This window comes from Rattus rattus, chromosome 4 (genome assembly GCF_011064425.1).
Source record: "Rattus rattus isolate New Zealand chromosome 4, Rrattus_CSIRO_v1, whole genome shotgun sequence".
Taxonomy (NCBI): domain Eukaryota; kingdom Metazoa; phylum Chordata; class Mammalia; order Rodentia; family Muridae; genus Rattus; species Rattus rattus.
Genome location: NC_046157.1, coordinates 40,262,274 through 40,285,593, shown reverse-complemented (window position 1 = coordinate 40,285,593; position 23,320 = coordinate 40,262,274). Strand labels below are relative to the sequence as shown.

Genomic DNA, 23,320 nt, shown 5'->3' with positions numbered 1-23,320 from the left:
GCAGCTGTCTTGGCATACAGAGTCATTGATGATCTTTTACATTCTTCCTTTAACTCGCTTGTAGATTTTTTTCTTGGGGGGGGGCTAGTTGGTTCTAGTTTTTAACTAAAACAAACTTTATACTGTTCTTAAAGTAAAAAAGTGTTAACTAATATTTCTTCAAGTTTTTCTTTTATTTTGAGAGCATAATATAATTACATCATTTCCCTCCTTCCTTTCCTCCAAGTCCTCCCACCTACCCCTCCCAGTTCTTTTTCAAACTCACAGCCTCCTTGCTCACTGTTCTTTGCATGTGCATCTACACACAGAGACAATATACTTCTAAATATAACCTGCTCAGTCTGTATAATGTTACTTGTATGCATATTTTCTGGGCTGACCATTTGTATAAGGTAACTAAATGGTGGGCTCTTCCCTGGGAAGACTATTTCACCTGCTCTCAGCATTTCTAGCTGCCTTAGTTCTCTATGTAGGGTTGAAGCCTTGTCCCTTGTCCACTCTGGTATGTCTATGTTGTCCCTTTTCAGCTTATCTTTGGTGAGCATGTGGTAAAATATTACTGAGATTTTTATATAAAATGTTATAGAATTTACTTACCGTGACACAACCTTTTGAAGTTCCTTTTATTTTACCAATATACACACAAGTAAATATGAAATCCAATTTCAGATCCATTTCACTATTAGGGTTAATACAAGAAATGTTTTCCATGTCAGGATTGTACGGACATAATTCAGATGATACCTAAAAAGTATAAATTATAAATGCAACATTTTTAAGAATTATAGAAAAGCTGAAAATTATGTTCAAACAGAAAATTCTTTAAATGATGACTAAAGAATTTTATACTGTTCTTTATATGAACAAAAATAGTCAATAAGATTTTTTTTATAAAATGTAGACTTTAAATTTATTATTCAATTTTTAATCTTGTACATTTTTAGTTTTTTTTGTTTGTGCATATGTACAAATGAAACCAAAGTTGGGATTAATTTTTATGGGATATTTTATATATGTTTAAAGACATGATACCTATTTTGAGTTGTATCCTTAATTTCCTATTTTAAGACCACTCTCTCACCTGACTATTACCCAAACACATTTGTTTACTTACCATTTGGGGTTAAGGGAGTGGGAAGAGAAGACCCAGTGACTTGGGCAAGTTGCTGAGGTACAGAAAAACCAAAGAAGACTGCTACCAGATTTATTCTGTCTTACGATTATTTATATTCTTGGATAAACTCCCTAATTAACCTTTGAGTTTGTTAGGATGAAGAGTTATGCTTTTTGTCTCTCTCTTTTAAACCTGTAAACAGTGAAAATTCAAGTTGACACTGGTATTTGTTGAATTAAATTGACTATTTTAGATTTTAATTCTAGTCAAATATTTTTCTAAAAATTTTATTAATTTTTCACTGTATTGGAAATAGCACAGAGAATAAGAATGTTGGAATAGAAACCTGGAATCTCCTGAAGAAGTCGGTGAAGGTTTCAGAGAGAAGACAGCACATGATTTACAGCATGAAGTAATGTTTCCTAAGTGGCCATATAGGAAGAACCACTGACCCTACTAGAGGAAGCACTACGTACCAAACCGAGAAATTCTGGAAACTACAGGTTACGGTGACTGTGATATGGTCAGCCTGGCTAGACTGAAAGCTCAGGAGATAGATAGTGCGGTGCTTAAGAAGTCCGTTTCTTTTCCTAAAGATCAAGGTTTGATTCCCATAGCCTACAATCACCTGTAGCTCTTGGTTCCAGAAATCAGGCACCCTATTCTGTAGGTCACAGGCACGAGGCACACATGGGGTGCTAGGATAACACTCATACACATAAAATAAAAATAGGATTATTAGGCTTAAAACTATTCTCAAGCTACAGATTTTGAGTACTAATATTTTGAATATTTATTAATGGCTGTCATGAAGTGCTTTGATTTTCTAGATCAAAATTTAGGTTTAATCAGTAATTTCTGAGAAATTCTTTGTAATAGCCAAAATAACTGATCAGTCAGGGAGAAAATCCAACACAAATGTTGATACTGAGTTCAGATTTACTATAATAAAATGAAAAACCCAAAAATTAATCCTAAGACTAAACTCCTAATTATATTCTTTTCTGCCATTGTTTTAAATTCATTATGGCTTTATTCAGTTTTTAAATTAACAGAAACAACTTTAGAGTTAGTGTTTTAGTTTACAGTAAGTTTTTAAATATTTCAGTTTAATCTCTATGACTACTGACCAAATAGGCCCTCACGCCCCATTTCGTGAACAACGTTAACAGTTTGGAGTGCTTAGGTTAACTTGCTTGTGGTCCTGTACTCAACAAGAAGCAAAACTAAGACCCAAATTCAGGTTTACCTACTTAGGTCAAATATTTAAACAAACAAAATTGCTTCTATTAACCAAGATAATATTCTTACTATTGTATTTTAATATACTTTTCAATGGCAAAAATTGAGACTGTGATGGGCTTTAAATAGCGTTCAGATAAAGGGTTGTTAACAGAGAGTAACAAATAGAACGTGCCTGGCACAGCATTCATCATGGCTTGGGTGAATATTTTTTGTGTATCCTCGGGACACAGAGAGCTACCATATACAACTCAAGAGTAGCTGAATTTTTTTTAGCGTTGTTCTATATAAAGCCAGATTGAACTTTTGAACTAGAAGATAATACCTCTGCAAAAATATTATAGTTAAAGCTCTCAGTTCAGTCACCAGTTCCAACCCTTCCATCTGCATGTATGACACATTAGCAGTTATTATATAGAATTATAGTACTATATAGTTTGAAAATTTCACAAACATACAGTTTATTTCAGTCATAATTACCTACAACTCCTCCCCCTAATTCCTCCCAGATCTAACTCTACCCTTCTTGCTACTGCATTTTTAATTAGCAATTAAGAGCTGTTAGCGGATGGCTAGGCAAGACGGCTCAGCAAACTCCTGCCTTTAAACTTGATGACCTAAGTTACAGTTGATCCCTGGAATCCAATTGTGGAAGAAAAGAACAATTCCCAAGCATTTTCAGACCTGCACATAAATGCTACACACACACACACACACACACACACACACACACACTCAAAATACATAATTGTTTAAAGAGAAATGTGAGTGCTTAAGAACCCCCTGCTACATCAAATCTATATACCTTATTATAAATTCTGTATTTGAAGATAGTTATGTAAGGAAAAGACATAATCCAAAATAGACATATTAGTCCAAGAGGAGACAAAGAGCAAAGTTATAGTTCAATGAGAACCATGGAAAAGAAAATACTTTCAAGTCACAGAATATCTAAACTAAAAAAAGATGTCACTAAAACGAATAGTAAAGTGGTTGTGAAACTCATACTCAGGAACTGCATAATCTTTTATCATAATATTCTGCTTACTGAAACAATAGATATTAACCAATAAGAATATTTTCCTAGGGGCTGGAAACATGGCTCAGCAGGTAAGTTCCACTAGGACGAACAACATGAGGTCAACCTCTGGGACCTACATAATGGAAAACAAAACTACAGCAGGTTGTTCTCTGACCTCCACACTGTGCCAAGGCCTTCGCATCCCAATGCACATACACGCAAATAAGTAAATAAATGCAATAAAAATTGTTTTAAGCCTTGATAATAAGACAAAATACTTCCCTATTACTCTATTATTAATGGCTACAAGATGCAGATACAGAGATAAATTACCTGTACAGATTCACATGCACCCAGCATTAATTCTGACAACTGTGGATCAGAAGTAGTCTGATTTTCACTCATAATCTCATAATCTTGAGAAGGCTGTAATTTTAGAATCACTGAATTCTTATGTTCAACCGGTCCTTCTTCGTCACTGGAAACAACAACTAAAAAGGAAAATGTATTTTAAATGTGTCACAATAATGACTTAAAAGTAACTTTCTAACTAATTATCTTTAATAATCACATTAAATCTAACATATATATTCAAATTAAATCTAGACTATTTTTCATGACCTTATTAGTAGTAGTTACATACAGAGTCCATATGAGCATTATTATACAGTAGCTTCCTACAGTCCAACCCTCTAAAGAATAAAGGTATGTAAAGATGACTAAAGCCATAAGTGAACAACAGTACACTCCGGGTAGTGAGTGTCCCCAGAGATGTGCTTCATCCTGTAGGTGTTACCGCTGAGGTGATTAGAGCCTTTCAGGGGTGGGGCCTAGCAGTGGAAGATCTTCAGGTTACTAAACATCCTTAGGTCACTGGGACTTGCCAGAAAAGGATATGAGTTGTCTGCCCAACCTGTTCCCTTTGCTCCCCAGAGAATAAAATATATGGTTTCACTCTATTGTGTGCTTCCTGGCATTCCTTGCTACCTAGAACATTGACAAGAGACCCAAAGCACTGGGTCCACCCAATCCTAGACTGAAGCCTATATAATTTTAAACAAAAATAAATCTTTTCCTCACTTCTCTCTTTCAACTATGAACCAAAATCAATCTTTTTATTCTTTCTTTCCTTTTCCTTTCTCTTTCTTTTGTGCAGGAGAGTGAATCTAGCATCTTATAAATGCTAACTGAGCACTATGCCACTGAGCTATATTCCCAGCCCAGTCACTTTTTTAAGTAATTAAAGCAGGGATTTTGTTAGTGTTAGAACTAACAGGAGAGTTTACAAATTCTAGTTCTAAGTAAATATTGTGATATCACTCTGAATGGTGCCCTAAGTCACATTAGTTCCTTGAGGAAGGAGAATTAATGGCTACAAGATACAGATACAATCATCGTGTACCCTGTAGACTTCTGGATTTTTGCAGCAGATGACTATGGTTAAAATTAACTAAATCAAAATTAATGACAATAGTCAAACTGCATTAAAATTCCACTTCAACAATATCACAATAATAATGGTCTTCCGAGAAGTATTTTTGTAATTACTGGGTTACTTCATGGTAAATACTTTTTAAAACTTACTCTTAGGACTAGAGAGAGAGTTCACTGATTACAACCACTTGCTATTCTTGCAGAAGACCTGAGTTCAGTTCCCAGCAATGACATGGTGGCTCAGAACCACATGGAAGTCCAGTTCCAGGGACTCTGATGCCTTCATTTGGTCTCTGAGGGTATACATGTGATAAACATACATGCACAGCAGCAAAACACTCATATACATAGAATAAAAGCACTTACTATTTCCGGACTCCATCTGCCTACCCAAATCAGTATTACAAGGTTTATAAGGGATGCTTGCCCTCACCTTAACATTAATCATTTCCCAGAAGCCCAAGCAGCTTACTGCCTTAGCAAAATTTGAGAGGAACAAGAGCTTTGAGTAGAGCTTTGAGAGCGAGAGTCTTTCCAGTTTCTTTTACTTACTTGGCTCAGCTGACATCAACAACTGGTTCTCTTCACTGTTTCCTCCTGGAGGAGGTGCTTCCTTTACAGTCAATGCCTCGCCCTTCTCAGCCGCCGAAGAATTCTCTGCCACTTCACTAGAAACAGAGCTCTCCGAGCTTTTGTTGGGTGAGCAGGCCCTTCCAGAGGCAGCACTAACATTTGGCTCCTGAACCACGAATGAGCACACGTTAGTGGCCTCGGTCTCCAAAGAGTCTGGTGTGAGTCCTTCGGGTGGTGCTGGGTCCTGGTGAGAGTCTTCACTGGACTCTTCAAGCTTACTGGAGACTGTAGACTCATTTTCTTCTTCTTTCTGAACATATTTTTGAAAGTAAAGAAATTGCATTTTTCCATTTGGTTTTTCTATGGCTTAAACTCATAAGGAATACCATTAAAAATGTATTGTTTTTATAAGTATATAGACAGATAGCTACAAGCTATACTAATTATCCTTGGCAGTGCCACCCAAGTATGACGATACTGAATTTGACCTATTAAATCTGATGCCTAAATAATTTTTAAAGGGTCAAGTAAAAAACTTCCACAGGGAGGAGTGGTGCACGTCTTTATCACAGCACTTGGGGGGCAGAAGTATCTCTTGGATTCAAGGCGAGTCAGGACCACACCCAGAGACTCTGTCTCAAAAAAAAAGGAAAAAAGAAAGAAGGAAAAAATCCTTCAGGTATCACAGCTAAGTAAACTTAGAAGGGTTTTAATATTTTTATTTCCAAAATTAGTAACAAAAAAATTGCTTTTGGTAAAAGGAGAAGAATCTAAGAGTGAACATAAAAAGTTATGAAAAGGCGCCGAGAGCTGAAAGCCAATCCCAGGAGCGCCTACACACCTCAGAGCAGAGGTGAGACCAACTTCTGCTTCAAGTGACCTGCGGAGTGGACTCAGAAAACACAAAGGCAAAAGTCCTCTGGGACAGGACACTTCTGGTTTCTGGCTGTGCCTGGAACTGAACTGAACTGATCCAACAGCTCCCTGCATCCAAATCCCGTGGGGGAGAGAGCTGAACACCCAGAAGTGAGGAAAATCCTGAAAACTCGGGACAGACAGACACTTCTGAATACCTTTGCCCACATGCCTGGCCCAAGAGGAAACTGCATAGTGTCTCTGGATACAGGAATATAGGCGCAGTCAGCACCAGGAACCTGCTGGTCCAGCCTGCGCCTGGAACTGAACTGAACTAGTCACACAGCTCCCTGTGCCCAAATCCTGTGGAGGAGAGAGCTGGACCCTCAGAAGTGCGGACACTCCTGAGAACTCAAAGGAGACTACCCTCTGCCCATATTCCTGACCCAAGAAGAAATCCCCTAGCACCACCTGTGCTCCCTAGGCACAGGAACCTAGGAGCAGTCAGGGGCAGAACCTTTCAGGTTTCTGCCTGCGCCTAGAGCTGAAAGCCAGTCATCAGGAGCACCTACACACCGGAGAGCAGAGCTCCCTGTTCCCAGATCCAGCTGAAAGAAAACAGGTCTACAGGAGTGCTGACACACAAGCCTACAGGAAGGTCAAGGCACTGTCAGAAATTGCAGAACAAGCTAACACCAGAGACAACCTGATGGTGAGAGGCAAGCACAAGAACCTAAGCAACAGAAACCAAGACTACTTGGCATCATCAGAGCCCAGTTCTACCACCAAAGCAAATACTGGATATCCAAACACACCAGAAAAGCAAGATATAGATTTAAAATCACATTTTATGATGATGATGGAGGACTGTAAGAAGGACAGGAATAGCTCCCTTAAATACAGGACAACACAAGTAAACAAATAGAAGACCTTAAAGAGGAAACAAAAATCCATAAAGAAATACAGGAAACACAACCAAACAGGTGAAAGAAATGGACAAAACCATCCAGGATCTAACAATGGAAATAGAAACAATAAAGAAAGCAGAAAAGGAGACAACCCTGGAGATAGAAAACCTAAGGAAGAGACAGGGAGTCATAGATACAAGCATCACCAACAGAATACAAGAGATAGAAGAGAGAATCTCAGAGACAGAAGATACCATAGAAAACATTGACACAACCATCAAAGATAATGTAAAATGCAAAAAGCTCCTAGCCCAAACATACAGGAAATCCAGGACACAATAAGAAGATCAAACCTAAGAATAATAGGTATAGAAGAGAGTGAAGATTTCCAAAGGGCCAGTAAATACCTTCAACAAAATTATAGAAGAAAACTTTCCTAACCTAAAGAAAGAGATGCCCATAAACATACAAGAAGCCTACAGAACCCCAAATAGATTGGATCAGAAAAGAAAGTCCTTACATCACATAATAGTCAAAACACTAAATGCACAAAACAAAGAAAGAATATTAAAAGCAGTAAGGGAAAAAGGTCAAGTAACATATAAAGGCAGACCTATAAGAATTACACCAGACTTCCCACCAGAGACTATGAAAGCCAGAAGATCCTGAGCAGATGTCATATAGACCCTAAGAGAAAACAAATACTATTTCTAGCAAAACTCTCAATTAACATACATGGAGAAACCAAGATATTCCATGACAAAACCAAATTTACACTTTCTTATCTTTCTACAAATCCAGCCCTACAAAGGATAATAGATGGAAAACCCCAATACAAAAGAAAGTACACCCTACAAAAAGCAAGAAAGGAATCTCCTTGCAACGAAACCAAAAGAAGAAAGACACACAAACATAATTCCACCTCTAAATACAAAAAATAACAAGAAGCAACAATCACTATTCTTTAATATCTCTCAACATCAATGGACTCAATTCCCCAATAAAAAGACATAGGCTAAAAGACTAGATACATAAAGAGGACCCAGAATTTTGCTGCATACAGGAAACATACCTCAGAGACAAAGACAGACACGACCTCAGAGTAAAAGGCTGGAAAACAACTTTCCAAGCAAATGGTCCAAAGAAACAAGCTGGAGTAGCCATTCTAATATCGAATAAAATCGACTTTCAACCAAAAGTCATCAAAAAAGATAAGGAAGGACTCTTCATATTCATCAAAGGAAACATCCACCAAGATGACCTCTCAATCCTAAATATCTACGCTCCAAATGCAAGAGCACCTACGTTCATAAAAGAAACCTTACTAAAGCTCAAATCACACATTTGACCTCACACAATAATAGTAGGAGGTTTCAACACCTCACTTTCATGGACAGATCATGGAAACAGAAATTAAACAGAGACATAGAAAAACTAACAGAAGTTATGAACCAAATGGACTTAACAGATTTATAGAACATTTCATCCTAAAACAAAAGAATATACCTTCTTCTCAGCACCTCATAGAACCTTCTCCAAAACTGACTATTTAATCAGTCACAAAACAGGTCTCAACAGATACAGGAAGATAGAAATAATCCCATGCATCCTATCAGATCACCACGGACTAAGGCTGGTCTTCAATAACAAAAATAACGTCAGAAATCCCACATATACATGGAAGTTGAACAACGCTCTATTCAGTGATAACTTAGTCAAGGAAGAAATGAAGAAATTAAAGACTTCTTAGAATTTAATGAAAATAAAAGGACAACATACCCAAACTTATGGGACACAAAGAAAGCAGTGCTAAGAGGAAAACTCATAGCTCTGAGTGCCTACAGAAACAGGAGAGAGCATACATCAGCAGCTTGACAGCACACCTAAAAGCTCTACAACAAAGAGAAGCAAATACACCCAGGAGGAGTAGAAGGCAGGAAATAATCAAACTCAGGGCTGAAATCAACCAAGTAGAAACAAAAAGGACCATAGAAAGAATCAACAGAACCAGGAGCTGGTTCTTTGAGAAAATCAACAAGATAAATAAACCCTTATCCAGACTAACCAGAGGTCACAGAGAGTGTGTCCTAATTAACAAAATCAGAAATGAAAAGGGAGACATAACAACAGAATCTGAGGAAATTCAAAAATTCACCAGATCCTACTACAAAAGCCTATATTCAACAAAACTGGAAAACCTTGAGCAAATGGACAATTTTCTAGACAAATACCAGTTACGAAAGTTAAATCAGGAACAGATAAACCATCTAAACAACCCTATAACTCCTAAAGAAATAGAAGTAGCTATTAAAAGACTCCCAATCAAAAAGAGACCAGGTCCAGACGGGTTTAGTGCAGAATTCTATCAGACCTTCATAGAAGACCTCATACCAATACTGTCCAAACTATTCCACAAAATAGAAACAGATGGAGCACTACCAATTCCTTCTATGAAGCCACAATTACTCTTAAACCTAAACCACACAAAGACCCAAAAAGAAAGAGAACTTGAGACCAATTTCCCTTATGAATATTAACACAAAAATACTCAATAAAATTCTTGCAAACCGAATCCAAGAACACATCAAAACAATCATCCATCATGATCAAGTAGGTTTCATCCCAGGGATGCAGGAATGGTTTGATATATAGAAATCCATCAACATAATCCACTATATAAACAAACTCAAAGAAAAAAACCACATGATCATTTCATTAGATGCTGAGAAAGCATTTGACAAAATTCAACATCCCCTCATGATAAAAATCCTGAAAAGATCAAGAATTCAAGGCCCATTCCTAAACATAGTAAAAGCCATATACAGCAAACCAGTAGTCAACATTAAACTAAATGGAGAGAAACTTGAAGCAATCCCACTAAAATCAGGGACTAGACAAGGCTGCCCACTCTCTCCCTACTTATTCAATATAGTTCTTGAAGTCCTAGCCAGAGCAATCAGACAACAAAAGGAGATCAAAGGGATACAGATTGGAAAGGAAGAAGTCAAAATATCACTATTTGCAGATGATATGATAGTATACTTAAGTGATCCCAAAAGTTCCACCAGAGAACTACTAAAGCTGATAAACAACTTCAGCAAAGTGGCTGGGTATAAAATTAACTCAAACAAATCAGTAGCCTTCCTCTACTCAAAGGATAAACAGGCTGAGAAAGAAATTAGGGAAACGACACCCTTCACAGTAGTTAGAGGAATTAGAGAAAGGATTGAAAGAACTGAAGGGGCTTGCACCACCATAAGAGCAACAATGCCAACCAACCAGAGCTTCCAGAGACTAAACCACTACCCAAAGACTATACATGGACTGACCCTGGGCTCTAGCTGCAGATGTAGCAGAGGATGGCCTTGTTGGGCACCAATGGGAGGAGAAGCCCTTGGGCCTGCCAAAGTTGGACCCCCAGTGTAGGGAATGGCGGGGGGGGATAGGTCCGAAAAACCAGGAAGGAAACACTGTTAATGAAAGGGGAGAGGGATGGGGGCTCATGTCCGGGAAACTCTGAAAAAAAAAAAAAAAAAAAAAAACCATGAAATGTAAATTTTAAAAAATCCAATTAAAAAAGTTATGAAAAAGTGTTGATTCGACATCATTATTACTTCATTACAAATGTAAATAACCAGAGACACTACAGGGTCCTGAATGATTTGATTCAAAGGAACCAGAAAGCTACCTCTTCTATTTCTGGAACGACGTACTTTTTTACCTAAATGACTACAGCAACTTTTTCTTGCATGCATCTACTCTAAAGAAGCTTCAACTTTGTTCATTTGACAAAAACCTCATGAACTAAAATTTAATTACTAGAGGGATAGTGTAGGAAAAAATCTAGTGTTGATTGCACAAGTTGAGAAAACATAGCTCTACAAATATATGACTGCTCAGGCAGAGTCAGTGGCTCTTTCCAACAGAAAAGGGTGCATATAGGACAGCCATACACAGAAAATAAAAAATAAGTGACTTCTAATTTTTCTTTTATAATCTTTTGTAATTATATATATATATAAAATAATACTCTAAAAGTAGACCTTTAGAAATAGGTGGTGTAGCCGGGCATTGGTGGCTCATCCCTTTAATCTTAGCACTTGTGAGGCAGAGGCAGAATGATCTCTGTAAATTCGAGGTCCGAGTGGTCTACAGAGCAAGTTCCAGGACAGTCAGGGCTACACAGAGAAAGACTGTCTCAAAAAACCAAATCAAAGAAGAAAAAAAGAAAGGAAGGAAGGGAACAAGGGAGGGAGGAAGGGAAGGAGGGACGGAGGAAGAAAGAGAAGTATTATACCAAAAGTTATTATTTTTAATAAGTTTACTTTAAACATGTTAAAAATGGTAAATACATGCTAATGATAAAAATCTGAAAGTGATTTCACGGAGTAAGTGAATCGGGTTCAGTTAAAATGAGAAAAAATAGTATTTGGTAAAAGCAGCTTTACTTTTTAAATAATATACAATACTTTGTATTTGCTTTAATAATTCTGCATTCTGAAAATAATTTTTAGTATTTTTTAATAAAATTTGAAAGGCTGACAAGATGGCTAAGCAGGTATAGGTGAATGCCACCAAGTCTGACAACCTGAGCTGGTACACACATAGTAAAAGAAAGATGCTAAGTCCCAAAGACCGTGTACACACACACGACAAGACGCACACACACACACACACACACACACACACACACACACACACACACACACACACACACACACACACACACAGAGAGAGAGAGAGAGAGAGAGAGAGAGAGAGAGAGAGAGAGAGAGACGGGGGGGTGGTGGTGGTGGGGAGACAGAGACAGAAAATAAAATAAATATAGTACAATTTAAAATTTTAAAAATCAAGTTTGCACACAACTAGAAAAAAAATGAAAGAAATCCAGTAAATCGGAGAGTTCAAAGAACTCATTTTTATCACAGCACAAAAATCATTTCCTATGACATTTAAATACATCTACTTACTATATATTCTGTTGAATTATCCACAGAAGACTTAGGATTATGAGAATTATGAAAATTACTTCTTCCCCTTTTCTTTCTCTTCCTGGAAACTGGAGTATAGTCCGTTTCTGAATGAGAATATGAAGTGTTCTTGTTGCTGGTCCCCTCTTCACGATAATCACCTTTATTTCCACTATTTAAGTCTTTAAAAAAACACAAAATGCACAGTTATGCCCAAAAAGTACACAAAATTTCCTTTTACATGAATTCATAGTAGTACTGAGATTACTATGCTGCTCACTAAACAAAACTCTCCAGTGACAGTGAGTGAAAATATAGAAGGTGTATCCTATATGTTGTTGTTTTTGTGGTGGTGGTGGTGGTGGTGGTGGTGGTGGTGGTGGTGGTTTGTTTTTTGAGACAGGGTTTTTGTTGTAGGCCAGGCTACTCTGCAACTCTCTCTGTAGTCCAGGCTGGTCTCAAACAGATCTACTTGCTTCTGCCTTCTGAGAGCTGGGACTAAAGAGTCTCACTAAAATATGGAAAATCTGTCTTTTACATTGTCTGTTTTAAAAACTAGTCACGATGTATTTCACTTAAAAGTAAAGGCACTAAAATTTAAGAGTAAAATTATGATTGCTGTTCTTTGAAAAGAAGCCCAACTGTCTTTCCTCATCAGCTGTCTCTGAAATGTGATTACTTACAAGAATATAAATATGCTTGATGTCTGTTTCTTCTTTTAATAATCAAAACTCTCCCCATCTAAGTACCCAATAAACCCACCGTTCTGCAGTGAAAAACTTCCTTAAGTGAAAAGCACCATGTTGGAAGCCTATGCCAATCACCACTAAAATATTTTTGTATTTCAGTTACAATATATGCTACACAAAAATATCTTATGTTTTAAAGAAGAGCTTAAATTATTTTATTTTCTAAATCATCATCATGAAAACCTACTCTAATTTTACATTACCAAATCACAAAGCAACATTTAGTCACAATGTATATTCATTTAAAAATTACTGGCTTCAACTTTCCAATTAAAAAAATGAAAAATATTCTATTCCTTCTCCCAAGAAAATCAGCCAATTATCAACACAATACTTTTTAAAACAAATTTTATTTGTATTAAGAATCATTAAAAAGTCAGGTATAAGGCTGGAAAGGTGGCTCAGCGGTTAAGAGCACAGACTGCTCTTCCAGAGGTCCTGAGTTCAATTCCCAGCAACCACATGGTGGCTCACAACCATCTGTAATGGGATCTGATGACCTCTTCTGGTGTGTCTGAAGACAGCTACAATGTACTCATATACATAAAATAAATAAATCTTTAAAAAAAAAAGTCAGGTATAGGAATATATGGGCAGTACAACTTGAAGTCAATGCACAGTTAAAAATAAGACATGTGGGCTGAAGAAATGGCTCAGAGGTAAAGCAATATGTTCAGTTCCCTGAGTTCAATTCCCAGCAACCACCCGGTGGCTCATGACCATCTATAGTAAGATCTGATGCCCTCTTCTGGCCTGTAGGCATATACGCAGGCAGAACATTGTAGACATAGTAAGTAAATAAATCTTTTTTAAAAAATGAGAAATGATGAACAGGGTATGTTCAGAAGAGGTGAATCTGGGAGAAGTTAGGAGGAGGAGTGAGATTACATGTTCAAAATACATTGTATAAAATTCTAAAAGATTAATTATATTAAAAGATCAATAACAATTTCTTAACATAAATACTATATTGAATTATAATTTCTCAATAAAAGTATTACAGTAAAAGACTTAGAAGAGTCAGGTGTAAGTAGGCGCAGCTTTAATCCTAGCACTCAGGAGGCAGGGGCAGGCTGATTGCTGTGAGCTCAAGGCCAGCCTGGTCAACACAGAGAGACCCTGTCTCAAAACAAACAAATACAAACGACTAATGAAGGGAAAGGGGACTTGAGAATAGCTAAAAACTGCATTTTATAGGATCCTACATTCAAATAATTTATTACTTATACAGGAATCAAGCCAAAACAGGAATAAACTTATTATATAGAATTGGGCATTTTAAAACTAAAGGTCTACTAATGTACTATACACAATCTAAATCTAATTATCTTTTTATTATTATTTTGTATTTGTTTTATTTGGCATATATAGTAATGCATTTCATTTTGAAGTTAGATATTATGACACCTCCTGGCAGTGTTCTGCCTACTGAGATTGGTTTAGCCATCTTTTGTGTTTCCATATTAACACTTATAATTTTTTTCTAATACCGTAAAGAAAGTTCCTGGAATTTCTGTGGAGATTATACTGAATCTGTGTATTACTTCTGGCAATCTGGTCATTTTACAGTATGGTGTTGATTCCACTGATCCAGAATCTGATGATCTGAGTAGGTATGACCTTCATAGACTCATCTGTTTGAATGCTTGGTCCATAGGGAATGGCATTATTAGGAGAATAGCTTTGTTGGGCTTCAATGCAAGGAGAAGCCCTTGGTGTAGGGGAATGTCAGGGTGGGGAGTGGGAAGGGGTAGGTGCATGGGGGAGCACCCTCATAGAAGCAGGGAGAAAGGGGATGAAATAGGAGGTTTATGGACAGGAAACTGGGAAAGGGAATAACATTTGAAATGTAAATTTAAAAATATTCAATTTTTTAAAAAAAAGAGGAAAAAAGGAGGTGTGGTCTTATTGGAGGAGGTGTGGCCTTGTTAGAGGAAGTCTTTCACTATGGAAACAGGGCACTGAAGTTTTAAATGCCCAGTGTGATATCAAATCCAGTTTCCTCCTGGCTTCCTGAGGATCAAGATATAGAATTCCTTCAGCACCATGACTGTCTTGGGGCTATCATGTTTTCCACCTTGATGTTAATGAACTAAACCTCTAAAACTTTAACCCAGCCCCAATTAAATGTCCTTTATAAGAGTTGCCTTGGTCACTGTGGCTCTTCAGAGCAATGAAACCCTAAGACACAAAAGGAAATTTTAACTAAAGATTCCTAAAATAAAGTGAAAAATGATAGCACAACCTACTAGAATTTCTGAGATAGAGCCAAGGCAGTACTAAGAGGAAAGTGTATAGCAGAATAAAAGCCATGTCTGTGTGACTACAAGAGTGGGTAGAAGTTAAAACAAACAGCAAACAAAACTGAAAACAACAATTTCAACAGCAAACCAACCTAACGCCACAGACTCAGTCACTCTATACACACACAAAAGGGAAAAAAACATCGTTCAAAATTAACCTTTGGGATCAGCAAATAAAGAAATACATACGTAGGTATCTAAATAGATGTTTAGGCCATTTTATTTGTATTAAATAACTCCCATTTATTTTTGTTTATCCATAATAAAAATCATTGTAAATACAATAAGGAAAATCTGAACTTCAGTTTTCTAGCAATCACAAACCTTTAGACTGAGGGGTAACCATCTCAGGCGTGATGTCTCCATCATCCCCCTGCTCCTGTCTCCCATTTGCAGCCTCCTTTGCAGAAATGTCACCTGTCCTACTTGGTTTTGAGCCCCTGCAAATCAGAAATTGTATCATATTTATTTCCTTTTTTTAAAACTACCATTTTATAAAAGATTTGTATATTTATTTTATGTATATGAGTATACTGTAGCTGTTCTCAGACACACCAGAAGAGGGCACTGGATCCCACTACAGATGGTTGTGAGCCACCATGTGGTTGCTGGGAATTGAACTCAGGACTCCTGGAAGAGCAGTTAGTGCTCTTAAGCACTGAGCCAGCCCTTATATTCCTTTCTAATGAGACTCAAATATATTTGGAGAACACATGGTACACATTAAATTAAAATCCAATAGGCTAAAAATATATTCTCATATGTAATCCTATATGATATAGGCCCTGGAAAGAAAAATACTGAACTCAGATTTGAAAGTAAGTTTTCTTCTCCAAAGGACTTTGGAGAAAGAGAGAACTTCAGCACTGTTCCTGCAATATGAGCAATATTGCATAATTCAATAAGTCAAAGACAAAAGGTAAATGTGAATGAGCCAGTGTGTGATAAAGCAAACACAAACCAAAGCTACTGCTAATATACCTCAAAAATGGTGCAAAAAAAAACAAAGAAAAATAAAGATCAGATTGGGTTAACCAATCTTATCTATATAAAATAATTTAAAATCTAAGGTGCAAGCAAACTAATTAAAATAAAAGATTGAGGGAGAAACAAATTTTAGTCTCAATGTGGAGATGCACTGCTATGATCCCAGCCTCTGGAGGATCTCTGTGAGGTCAAAGCCAGCCTGGCCTACACAATGAGCTCCAGAACAGTGAAGGCTGCACTGAAAAGACCTGATCTCAGAAAAAGAAAAGAACAAAAGAAACAATTTTTTCCATGATAAGAATAAAACTTTTAACATTTTTGAAAATACAAAAGAAAATACATATAAAGGAAAATAAAAACTTTGGCCTAAAGAATTCAAACCTATTTGAGCAATAGATTACTTAAAAGAGTGTAAAAAATACCCTCTTGACTTTCCAAAATACTTCCTTTTAAAACATAAGCAAATGTGATACACACACACACACACACACACACATACAATGTTGTTGTAAAAATATAAAAAATTAAAAAAGTAATGTCTTTTATCCCCACTAGGTCCAGCACCACGGTGCCCCCTAGATATCTGCTGGGTATCTTAATTCTCAGTCAGCAAAGCGTCTCACCCACTTTGCTCCATCCCATATCACACTGCCAAAGGCCTCTCTCTCTGAGCCTGGCAGCAATCTCTCTACCCATCTAGTTCCCAAGGCAGGTTTCCATGCCAGAAGCACAAATCCAACTCTGTGGTGGCCCAGACCAGCCGCCGCACACTCTCTTAAATCTGCACATGAAAGAATACACAACACAATAACCTTTAGCCCAATTGATAAGATATAATTGCCCACCTAAACATACCAAACCCAATACACATCCATCCCTTAAAAACATCCGTAACAACCTGTAAAGGTACAGTGTGGAATCTTAACATCACCCGCCATATTGTCCTGCCATGGCTTCTCTCCCTCTCCCTCCTGTCTCTTCCTCCTTTCTGTTCCAGTCTCCTCCTCTTCCTTCAAACTTTTCTCCCGCCCATCCTTCCTTCTCCTCCAATGACAGGCCTCCTTCTATCCTGTACCTGCTCCTCATCCGTGACATCATCCCACAACAATATATTAGTTAAATCTCAGTACGTGTAATGTAATACTATTCTCTATACATGAAGACATACATTTGAGCAGTTACAATGTTAAAATGCAAGAGATTTACAACTGAGGTAAATCAAATAAGTGACAGTAACAACAAAGATGCGTAACAATAACCTAGAACTAAAATGATCAGAATGTAAGAAATGAATTGTAAACTTAAAAGTTATAGTAACCAAATAATACCAAAGTAGTGTCATAATAAAAGGATCGGTCACTCACTCCTATGATTACACCACTGAACCCTTTATATTTACTTTATATAGTGTGTTTTACTTATAAATTAGAAACTAAAATCTCAAATACTCAAAATAAGACAATTTCACTTACAAAAAACTGTTGACACTAAGTCTATTCATTGTAGTCAGCTTTCAAGTCTCAGTCATGAAATTTAAGGTTTAAACCATGTAAGTAACACTATATGGTATTTTGCTGGATTTTTTTTTTTTAAGTTCTCAACAAAATACCACTAGACACAATAACAAAACTTTAAAAATTGAAATGAAGTAAAAAGTAATGAAATGGAAAAAAAATACTGGAGCAGAATTTTTTTCTTTTCTTTTATTGGGTATTTTCTTTATTTACATTTCAAATGCTATCTCCTTTTCCACTTTCCCCTCTGGAACCTCCCTATCCCATCCCCTATCCCCCTGAGTTTTAAATACAAATAATCCCTGCGTGAAGAGAGGAGCTGGAGGTGGCTCCAGGGTTGGAGGGATGTGGGAGAGCAGCACCTGAGTGCGGGTCCCCAGCACACACACAGGTGTAGCACTACACTGGTCTCAAAAGCTGGGGTTTGGAAGAAGCCTGAAACTCCAGTGGCAGGCTGATGCATGCAGAGAACGTTGCAAGTAAACACAATAGAATTCTATTCAGCTGTGAAGAATAATAAAAATTCTAGCAATGCAGCTAAGTGCTAAGTGACATAAGCCAGACACAGAGAGATGAAGAGTGTATGTTTTCTTTCAGATGAAGAATCTTGATTTAAATTTGGATATACACAACGGGTACAGTACAGGAGGAGGGGTATGGCGGGATGAGAGTGTATAACATACATGTGACATGACAGTAGTAGACATATCTGAAGGACGAAGGGAACTGGCCAAAGAGCAAACCTATCAAAGCATAATGATATATGTGTGTAAAACGCCGCAGTAAAAGCTAGACAAGTGGCTAAGAGGACATACTTGCTCTTGAGGAGGATCCAAGTTCAGTCCTCCAGAGCACCAGAGTTCATTGGGGTTGGGCAGCTTACCACCACCGTTAACTCCAGGGCACCAGTACTCACTTGTACACATGTATGTGCACACACACACACACACACACACACACACACACACACACACTTTAATCTTTAAAACATGTCAAAACAAAGGTGATCATTTTATATGCTAGTAATTAATTTTTAAAGCTCATTAAGTAAATGATTTAATGTTATGCCTTAATTTCGAAAAAGAACAATAATAACAGAAAGAAAAACAGTAAAGATTTCAACAGAAACATAATCCAGGATAACAGTGCAAAAGATGAACAAAACTAAAAGTTGGTCATTTGAAAAGGTAATAGGTGAGTTGTTAAGTGCCATTAGAAAAACTAAGACAGTTGAAAATTAGAAAAATGGAGATACTACAACAGATAACTCTAAAGAAAATCATAAGAATATTACAAATTATATGGCCCAAATCAGAAAACTCTGGGAAAAAAATTATAAACTCCTAAACATATACTAACTCCCAAGACTTATTTATGAAGAATTAAACCTGTTTAGACCAATAATGAAATCTGATTAGTTATAAAAACCTTTTCTATCAAAGAAAAGTCTAAAAGGTGATGGCGTCACTACAAAGGCGTCACTACAAAACTCCATCCCCGAGAACATAGGTAGTACAAAGCCAGATGAGTCAGAACCACCAGGAGACTCCCAAGACAATACCAGCTACGGTCAGCTGCCCTTGGCTGCCTTCCAGAACTTGAAGGGAAGACCCTGCTGCTGAAGACACCACACACTTGAGACACACGACTTGGAGAAATCCAGCTGGATATGGCCTGAAAGCCTCCTCCTCCCTGAAAACCAGGTCTCATAGTATCTGAAGGTTCTGTGCAAACTGCCAAGGGGGAAAGCAACAGTCCTCCCAGATGTAACCTGTGAACCATAGGTGACCGCATGGCATGATTTCCCCAAGGGTACAATGGTGGTTACGTCGTGGGTGTAAACAGCAGCCACCTAACTGGGCTTAAGACTCAGTCAGTAGGAGGAATTCACACCCATAGCTACAAACCGAAAAAGTTACCCGTGGCTGGTGAGGCCATGGACCCTAGGGGAGAATCTGCTGCTAACACTTTCCTAAACCAGAATAAAGTTTAAGTGCATTCTAATAATTTATCCTAATAACTTCATATGAATGTAGTTCTCATTTCTCATCAAAAATCTTTTTTGCAGCAGGTAAGAGTCCATTATAGAAAGACAAAACAGTTGAAAGAACAGAGAACAGAGCATGGGATCCCACTGACGCATCCACATCACGACCCCTACACCTAAGACTCAAGGACATCACAGAAGAAAGGAGAGAGGCTGCATCAGCGGCACCCGTGACATCTCAACAACAGGGCTCCCTAAGCTAACCTGAACAGTGACACCACCGTATACATGCTAAGGGGGACGGGAAAACCTCACAAGGTCCTTTCCCAGATGAAGAGCTAAAACAAGCAATGGCTGCCTAGAGAAAGAGATTTAATATTTTCCAGGGATGAACTCCAATCAATAGGTTACGCTTATCACCAGTCCTAAACATATAAAAGAGACACTAATGGACTCAGCAAGTTGCACTTATATATACATGTCTGTATGTATGCATAGATAAACAAAACAGTAATAACTAAAGAGAAAGAGGCCATGAATTTGAGGAAAACTGGAAAAGGGAATTGGGAAAAACAGAAGTGGGATGGGCATAGAATTATAAATACAGTGCTCATATATGAAATTCTCACAAAAACTAAAAAGGAAAGAACAATGTGTATCTAGAATAGGTCTTGGTTTAAAATTATTTCATGATTAATTTAAATTATAATAATTAAGGTTTATATGTTATGATAATGAACACTGCCATGTTGAATAAGCAAATATTCTACCTGAAGGAAATCATTTAAGTTTTCTATTCAACCCTGATATTTTCTATCAATTCTTGATTTCTGATGTAAATGAAAACTTTGTTTCCCAAACCACTCTATTCTGATTATCTGTAACAGGGAGTCATGACAGCTCTTGGCAGAATAAGGTTAACACAGAGCTTGTAATCTTCACATAGTATTCGCTCTTATCAAGTGTACAAGTGTGAAGTTTGCAGAGGAAACATCAGTTTCTATGGTTACACCCTGCATAATCTACTCTCAGAGTTTGTACTTGGTGTTATATATAATAAGTGTTGGCATGTTCCACATTCTCTAAAATAAGAGAATAAGAACAACAACAGGTAACGGACAGTCTGTCTCTGAGAAACTCTAAATAATTTCTATATACCATTGTGCTTTTGAAGTGGGTAAGGGTGGTTACAACAGATGCCAATCTACTCTGTGTTCAGTTATATTCCAGTTATATTGGGACATGTCTACTAACGTGATGGTATAGCTATGAATCTACATATTTCCACTAGGTATTCTGAATTCTCCTTTAAAAATGACCAGTTTAAAGAAAAGAGAGAACTACATTTTCATCAGTAGAGCTCTGAACTCCTTAAACTAAATGGTGAGGCTGATCAAGCTCTGACAAACGCTTTGGCCACAGTGTAGTGGGCAAGAGTGGTCTCAGATCATTCTGGCATTTTCAAGACAGAAGCCTTCAGTAGCATCAACTACTGCAATAACCTTTAATAAAATTTGTTTTATTGGCAGTAATAAGAAATAATAATGTTACTATTTATAAACAAGCATTGGATTACGGATTTTACTCAAATCTAAACATCAGTCCAAAAGGACATACACTCTTATCCCTGTTTTACAGAGACAACAAGGCACCTTCCAGTTTCCACCTGTGCTGAGAGCAGAGCCTCATCTCTGGATCCGAACCCACACAGCCCACACCCCAGTTGCAGCCTAACTCCCCAGGTATTCTGACATCCAGGATCACAGGTGAGACCCCCAAACCCCGCCCCAATACCCATCGTACCAGGACCTGTGACCCCTGGACGCAGAGTCCCCGCCCAGCCATAGGCCCTTGCTCTTTCAGATTCGACCTGTGCCAGGAGCACAATCTCCGCTCTAGATCTGAACCACACCTCAGTTGTAGCTCAACTCCCCAGGTATTCTGACACATCCAGGATCACAGAGTCGCAGGATCACAGGATCACAGCAAGCACAGGCTCCAGTCAGAAACAGGGAGGCCAGATAACACCAGATAACCAGATGGTGAGAGGCAAGCATAAGAATATGAGGAGGAGAAACCAATTTGACTTGGCAACATCAGAACACAGTTCTCCCACCATGGCAAGTCCTAAACAACCCAACACACCTATAAAGCAAGATTCAGATCTAAATATTCTTTTCATGAAGAAGATAGAGGACTTTAAGAAGGACATAAAAAAAAACTCCCTTAAATGAATACAAGAGAACACAAGAAAACAAGTAGAAGCCCTAAAAGAGGAAACACATAATCCCTTAAAGAAATACAGGACGACACAATCAAAAAGGGGAAGGAACTGAACAAAACTGTCCAGGATCTAAAATTGGATATAGAAACATTAAAGAAAACACAAAGGGAGACAGCCCTGCAGATGGAAAACCTAGGAAAGAGAACAGGAGTCACAGACGTAAGCATCATCAACAGAATGCAAGAAATAGAGGAGAGAATCTCAGCAATAAAAGATGCCATAGTAGATATCAACACAATAGTCAAGGAAAATACAAAAAGCGAAAAGCTCCCATCTCAAAACATTCAAGAAATCCAGGACACAATGAGAAGATCAAACCTGAGAATAATAGGTATAGAAGAGAGTGAAGATTCCCAACTCAAAGGACCAGTAAATATCGTCAACAAAATTATAGAAGAAAACTTCCCTAACATAATGAAATAAATGCCCATAAACATACAAGAAACCTACAGAACTCCAAACAGATGGGATCAGAAAAGAAATTCCTCTCATCATATACTAATTAAAACACCAAATGCAAAAAAAGAAAAAGAAAGAAAGAATATTGAAAGCAGTAAAAGAAAACTGTCAAATAACATATAAAGGCAGACCTATCAGAATTAGACCAGATTTCTCAACAGAAACTCTAAAAACCAGAAGATCCTGGGCAGATGTCATACAGACCCTAAGAGAACACAAATGCAAGTCCAGGCTACTATACCCAGCAACACTCGCAATTACCATAGATGGAGAAACTAAGGTATTTCAAGACAAAACCAAATTTAAACAAAATCTTCCCACAAACCCAGCCCTACAGAGGATAATAGAAGGAAAACTCCAACACAAGGAGGGAAACTACACCAAGAAAAAGCAAAAAATTAATCTTTTTCACAACAAACCCAAAAGAAGAGAAACACACAAACATAATTCTGCCTCTAACAATAAAAATAACAGGAAGCAACAAACATTGGTCCCTAATATCTCTCAACATCAATGGACTCAAATGCCCAATAAAAAGACATAGGCTAACAGACTGGATACATGAACAGGATCCAGCATTTTGCTGCATACAGGAAACACACCTCAGAGTCAAAGACAAACATTACCTCAAAGTAAAAGGATGGGAAATTTTTTTCCAAGAAAATGGTCCCAAGAAACAATCTGGAGTAGCCATTCTAATATCCAACAAAAATAGACTTTCAACCAAAAGTTATCAAAAAAGACAGGAAAGGATACTACATACTCATCAAAGGAAAATCCACCAAGATGAACTCTCAATTCTGAACGTCTATGCCCCAAATGCAAGGGCATCCACATTTGTAAAAGAAACATTACTCAAAAAGAAACAACAACAACAAAAAAAAAAACCTCAAAGCACACATTGAACCTCCCACAATAAT

General features: G+C 37.5%; 1 protein-coding gene across 1 annotated transcript in view; it reads right to left on the bottom strand.

Moving 5' to 3' along the window:
• Senp7 (SUMO specific peptidase 7) overlaps nucleotides 1–23,320 on the bottom strand; it is a 126,250-nt gene that overhangs the window by 28,677 nt on the left and 74,253 nt on the right. The window contains exons 6-10 of the mRNA XM_032900304.1: nucleotides 15,494–15,609; nucleotides 12,118–12,299; nucleotides 5,364–5,694; nucleotides 3,711–3,868; nucleotides 598–744 (exon numbers count right to left, since the gene is read on the bottom strand). Of these exons, the coding sequence (XP_032756195.1) occupies nucleotides 598–744; nucleotides 3,711–3,868; nucleotides 5,364–5,694; nucleotides 12,118–12,299; nucleotides 15,494–15,609 (934 nt within the window). The remainder of the gene's footprint in view (nucleotides 1–597; nucleotides 745–3,710; nucleotides 3,869–5,363; nucleotides 5,695–12,117; nucleotides 12,300–15,493; nucleotides 15,610–23,320) is intronic.